We start from the raw sequence: 6,770 nt of genomic DNA, 5'->3' as shown, positions 1-6,770 counted from the left end.
GGAATTCGCTGCCTCAGAGAGCTGTGGAAGCTGGGACATTGAATAAATTTAAGACAGAAATAGACAGTTTCTTAAACGATAAGGGGATAAGGGGTTATGGGGAGCGGGCAGGGAAGTGGAGCTGAGTCCATGATCAGATCAGCCATGATCGTATTGAAGGGCGGAGCAGGCTCGAGGGGCTATTTGGCCTACTCCTGCTCTTATTTCTTATGTTCTTATGTTCTTATTACCACAGTGACTACACTCCAAAAGTATTTCATTGTCTGTAAAGCGCTTTGGGATATCCTGAGGCATTATATAAATGCAAGTTCTTTCCTTCTTTCTATACTGCACCACACTATGAGCTAGTTCAGGTGTCCTGTGTTTATTCTGGTGAATTTCCGTTGCGTGTGTAAATAACAGCAGCTGTGTTGTCACAGAACCGTCAGGTTCACTCAGTTGATTCCGGAGATGACGTGGTTGACTTATGAGGAAAGGTTGAGTAGATTGGGCCTCTACTCACTGGAATTCAGAAGATTGAGAGGTGATCTTATCGAAACGTATAAGATTATGAGGGGGCTTAACAAGGTGGATGCAGAGAGGATGTTTCCACTGATGGGGGAGACTAGAACTAGGGGGCATGATCTTAGAATAAGGGGCTCCTATTTAAAACTGAGATGAGGAGAAATTTCTTCTCTCTGAGGGTTGTAAATCTGTGGAATTCGCTGCCTCAGAGAGCTGCGGAGGCTGGAACATTGAATAAATTTAAGACAGAAATAGTTTCTTAAACGATAAGGGAATAAGGGGTTATGGGAAGCGGGCAGGGAAGTGGAGCTGAGTCCTTGATTGGATCAGCCATGATCGTATTAAATGGCGGAGCAGGCTCGAGGGGCCGTATTGGCCAACTCCAGCTCCTATTTCTTATGTTCTTATGTTTAATAAATTTGCTCTGAAGCTGTTTGGGCACAAGTTCGGCGCCCACCGACTGTCACAGTGATTCGGAACACCTAGGATTTATCCCAGCAACTACATCAAAGGGTGACTCCCACAGAGAGCTGTGCTCAAGGGCTCACTTCCCTCTTGAGTTATGTCTGGTTTGAGGGAATAAAATTGGCCCCACCCCATTGCTTTATCATCCATTTGTGGCCTGTAGCGGTCCTTTATGGTCATTGCTGTCTGTGGGAGCTTGCTGTGTGCAAATTGGCTACCGTGTTGCCCTCATTACAACAGTAACTATGCTCCAACACCAACAACTTGTATTTATATAGCACTTTATCATAGTAAAATATCCCAAGGCGCTTCACAGGAGCATTCATCAGGCAAAGTTTGACACTGAAATAGTGCCGTGGGATCTTTTACATCCACCTGAGAGGGCAGACGGGGCCTCGGCTTAATGTCTTCGAACATTCCCGAAGGTGATAGTGTGGGCAAAGTCCTTCACTGCTGGTGCAGGCTGGTGAAGAATAGGACCAATGTGCACCAGTCCTGGAGTGTGCCCTGAAGAGGTCAAGGCCGGATTATCCGAGCCCATGGTAATACGTTTCTGCTGAAGTTAACTTTAACCGCAGCAACTTTAACCGGCCTCGCGGGCAGGAATCCCACAGGATCAGGGGGCACGCCGGGTTTAAGCCACGCCCAGTAACATCGGAAGGGGTGTAAAACCAGTTGCACCCAATCCCCTCAGTTTCCCGATGGGCGGGTTAGGATGCTTGGAATTACATCGAATGTATGGCACAGAAACAGAGAACACTCGAGTCAAAGGCAGAGTCTCAGTTGAGGAGATCTTCGAAGTGCTCCTTCCATCAGGCCCTGACTGCCTCGGTGTCCTTGATGAGTATTTCCCCGTTCTTGGCCAGCAGTGGGGTGGGGCCTTGGGTGTTTGGACCGTAGGTGGCCTTGACTGCGATGAAGAATCCTTACATATCATGGCTGTCGGCCAGTTGTTGTAGCTCCTGTGTTTTCTCCATCCACCACCTGTTCTTCAGGTCTCGGGTTTTTTCTTTGGACCTCAGCCTTAAGCCGTCTGTAATGCTGCCTTGCTGCTCCCGAGTTGGGTTGTTGTTTAAGGCTCAGATAAGCCCTGCACTTGCGATTTATTAGCTCTTGGATCTCCTGGTCATTCTCATCAAACCAGTCCTGGTGTTTCCTGGTTGAGTGACCGAGTGTCTCTTCACACGCACTGGTTATGGAGGCCTGGAGGGCAGACCAAGCGCTGTGGACATTCTGCGTCTCAGGGTCATCAAGGCACGCCAGGTTAGCTGTGAGGTGCTGACTGTTTAGGGCTCTCTTAGCTGGGTCTCTAAGTGCCCTGGCATTGATTTTTTTGCGGAGCTGCTTCTGCTGTCCCCTCTGCTTTGGGGCTATGTTAATGTCGACGATGGATCGGATTAGGCGGTGGTCCATCCAGCAGTCGTCAGCTCCTGTCATGGCGCGGGTGATGCGCACATCCTTGCGACCCCTGGCTCGGACGATGACATAGTCGAGCAGGTGCCAGTGTTTGGAACGAGGGTGTTGTCACGATGCCTTGTATTTTGTCCCTCTGGCAGAACAAGGTGTTGGTGATGAGGAGTTTATGTTCTAGATATTCTGTCAGTAGGGTACCGCTGGAGTTGGCCTTTCCCTACCCCCTCTCTGCCAATCACGCCTCCCCAGGGGGCTGTGCCCCTGCCGACCCTGGCGTTGAAGTCACCGAGGAGGATCGGTTTGTCGTCCACGCGGACGCGGGACAGGGATTTTTTGAGGTTGGAGTAAAAACCCTCTTTGGCCTCACCGGTTGCATCGAGTGTTGGGGCGTTCACACTGATGACTGTGGTGCACTGATTCCGGGACAGGGGTGATTCGAAGAGTCATGAGGCGTTCGTTAACCCTGCAGGGGGAGTCTTTGAGGCGATCAACCAGCTCGTTTTTGATGGCCAAGCCGACTCTGTGAAGGTGGCATTCTTCCTCTGGTTTCCCTTTCCAGAAGAAGGTGTAACCTCCTTAGAATCCTAGAAATTTACAGCACGAAAGGAGGCCATTTCGGCCCATCGTGTCTACGCCGGCCGACATAGAACTATCCAGCCTAATCCCACTTTCCAGCTCGTGGTCCGTAGCCCTGCAGGTTACGGCACTTCAGGTGCACATCCAAGTACTTTTTAAATGTGGTGAGGGTTTCTGCCTCTACCACCCTTTCAGGCAGTGAGTTCCAGACCCCCTGGGTGAAGAAAATTCCCCTCAAATCCCCTCTAAACCTCCCCCCAATTACTTTAAATCTCTGTCTCCTGGGTTGTTGACCGTTTTGGATTTATTGGTGACTATCTTATATTTATGCCCCACCACCCCCCAAGTAGAAATATCTTCCCTATGCCTGGAGAAAGTAGCTCTCTTGGTAGAGAGAATAAAAAAATACAAACGAATGAGTTAGCTGCTGATGTATTTGTGCGGGGGCGGGCAATAGTTGGATTGTATTAGACGGTGGGCTGCATCCTCCAGTGCTTGTGGTGCGGAGCTGCAATGTCAGGTGTGAGCTGGACAGGAGGGGAGAGGGGGCGGTGGGAATGACAAGGCGAGGGCTAGCAGCATTGCACCAAGCAGCAAGTAATCGCTCCCTGCCGCTGTTAGACGGTGCATTTTTGCAAGGGGGGAAGGAAGGGATCAGCATGTGACGCCTTGTAATTACAGCAAACACACTGTGTGTGTGCTTGTGTTTGCTGGGACAAGACACACACACACACACACACATGGAGACGCGGTGACTGCGAAAACCTAAGGACTGCATCCGTCTCTCTCTCTCTCTCTCTGGCTTGGGGGGGATGTAGAGAAGGAACCAGCTTGGCGTCTGCCCTTGAGCCGGGATCACGATGAAAAAGCATTCTGCCAGAGTGGCGCCCCTCACCGCCTGCAATAGTCCGGTGCTGACTCTCACCAAGGTGGAAGGTGAGTAACCGGCTGACTGTGGGTTCGCAGAAAGGCGAGGGAGGGCGATTGAGCTGCGGGGGGGGGGGAGTCACCGAGTGCTGGCATTTAAAGGTCACAGTGCGCTTGCTTCAGATGAGAGATGGAGCGACTGCGGTGGGATAATAAGTGCACGCTTGCCCGAGTTTGGGGCGGTTAGCTCCTCAGTTACTGGTCTTGCTGTTTTGGTTAAACTCTGACACCAGCGCTGTAAGAATCACGTGTTAATACCATTTATAAACAGTAATACCCACGTTTAGTACTGTCATGATAAGATCTTTAACGCGGTGAGAATAATGTGCTTTACACGGGAGACTGCGATAATAAGGTTTAACAGTGACAGCAAATGTAAAATGTGGCAGTGTTTCCCACCAATATTCACATTTTAATGTAGTGATATTTCCATGTTTAATAGAGCGATATTAATTTGGGTAACACTGATATGAACATGTGTAACATGGTGATATGAACATGTGTAACACTGAGATATGAACATTTGTAACACTGAGATATTAACATAGAAACATAGAAAATAGGTGAAACATAGAAAATAGGTGCAGGAGTAGGCCATTCAGCCCTTCTAGCCTGCACCGCCATTCAATGAGTTCATGGCTGAACATGTTAGTGTTACACGTGTTAATATCACGGAGATGCACATGTTAATATCTGTGTTACAAATGTTCATAGCTCAGTGTTACACATGTTATCACCATGTTACATGTTAATATCACCATGTTACATGTTAATAGCTCAGTGTTACACATGTTAATATCACAGAGATGCACATGTTAATATCTGTGCTACACATGTTCATATGTCAGTGTTACACATGTTAATATCACCATGTTACACGTTAATATCACCATGTTGCACATGTTAATATCACCATGTTACACGTTATTATCTGTGTTACACATGTGTAACACTGAGCTATTAACATGTGTGTCACTGATATAAACATGAGTAACACTGTCATAATAACGTGTATCACATGTGTAACACAATATTGACAAGTGTAACACCAATATTAACACATGCAACACTGTGATATAAACATGTGTAACACTGGCATTAATGTTTAACTTTCTGATATTAACACATGTATCACTGTGATATATAAATGTGCATCACTGATATTAACATGTGTAACACTGTCATATTAACATGTGTAACACTGATTAACATGTATCACTGTCATATTAACATGTGTATCACTGTGATACTAACACATGTAACAGTGATATTAATATGTGCAACACTGATATTAACATGAATAACACTGTCATAATAACATGTGTATCACATGTGTAACACAATATTGACAAGTGTAACATTGATATTAAAGTGTAACATTCTGATATTAACATGTGTAACACTGACATTAACATGTATATCACTAATATTAATGTGTAACATTCTGATATTAACATGTGTAACACATTGATATTAACATGTAGCTCTGTGATATTAACATGCATAACACTGATATTAATGTGTGTAATGCTGTGATAGTAACATAGAAACATAGAAAATAGGTGCAGGAGTTGGCCATTCGGCCCTTCGAGCCTGCACCACCATTCAATAAGATCATGGCTGATCATTCACCTGTGTATTCACCTGATCATTAACATGTGTTACACAATTTTGACAAGTGTGACAGTGACGTTAATATGTGTATTACAATGATATCAAATTGTGTATCACTGTGATATCAACATGTGTATCTCTGATAACGTATATTACTGTGATATTTACATGTGTATCACTGTGATATTAACACATGTAACACTGATATAGTAACATGTGTAACACTGATATTCATGTTTAACTTTCTGATATTAACACTTGTATCACTGTGATATTAACATAGAAGCATAGAAAATAGGTGTAGGAGTAGGCCATTCGGCCCTTCGAGCCTGCACCACCATTCAATATGATCATGGCTGATCATGCAACTTCAGTACCCCATTCCTGCTTTCTCTCCATACCCCTTGATCCCTTTAGCCATAAAGGCCGCATCTAACTCCCTTTTGAATATATCTAATGAACTGGCCTCAACAACTTTCTGTGGTAGAGAATTCCACAGGTTCACAATTCTCTGAGTGAAGAAGTTTCTCCTCATCTCTATCCTAAATGGCTTACACCTTATCCTTAGACTGTGACCCCTGGTTCTGGACTTCCCCAACATCGGGAACATTCTTCCTGCATCTAACCAGTCCAATCTCATCAGAATTTTATATGTTTCTATGAGATCCCCTCTCATTCTTCTTCTAAATTCCAGTGAATATAAGCCTAGTCGATCCAGTCTTTCTTCATATGTCAGTCCTGCCATCCCGGGAATCAGTCTGGTGAACCTTCGCTGCACTCCCTCAATAGCAAGAATGTCTTTCCTCAGATTAGGAGACCAGAACTGCACACAATACTGAAGGTGTGGTCTCACCAAGGCTCTGTACAACTGCAGTAAGACCTCACTGCTCCTATACTCAAGTCCCCTCGCTATGAAGGCCAGCATGCCATTTGTTTTCTTTACTGCCTGCTGTACCTGCATGCCTACCTTCAATGACTGATGTACCATGACACCCAGGTCTCGTTGCACCTCCCCTTTTACTAATCTGTCACCATTCAGCTAATAATCTGCCTTCCTGTTTTTGCCACCAAAGTGGATAACCTCACACTTATCCACATTATACTGCATCTGCCATGTATTTGCCCATTCACCTAATCCATCCAAGTCGCCCTGCAGCCTCCTAGCATCCTCTTCGCAGCTCGCACTGCCACCCAGCTTAGTGTCATCTGCAAACCTGGAGATATTTCTCTCAATTCCTTTGTCTAAATCATTAATGTATATTGTAAATAGC

General features: G+C 45.7%; 1 protein-coding gene across 1 annotated transcript in view; it reads left to right on the top strand.

The window, feature by feature from the left end:
* Positions 1–3,818: 3,818 nt before the first annotated feature.
* slc35f3b (solute carrier family 35 member F3b) overlaps positions 3,819–6,770 on the top strand; it is an 87,687-nt gene continuing 84,735 nt past the window's right edge. Inside the window, exon 1 of the mRNA XM_070884644.1 lies at positions 3,819–3,894. Coding sequence (XP_070740745.1) covers positions 3,819–3,894 — 76 coding nt within the window. The remainder of the gene's footprint in view (positions 3,895–6,770) is intronic.

This window comes from Pristiophorus japonicus, chromosome 7 (genome assembly GCF_044704955.1).
Source record: "Pristiophorus japonicus isolate sPriJap1 chromosome 7, sPriJap1.hap1, whole genome shotgun sequence".
Lineage (NCBI taxonomy): Eukaryota > Metazoa > Chordata > Chondrichthyes > Pristiophoridae > Pristiophorus > Pristiophorus japonicus.
This window is presented reverse-complemented; position numbering and strand designations above follow the sequence as displayed.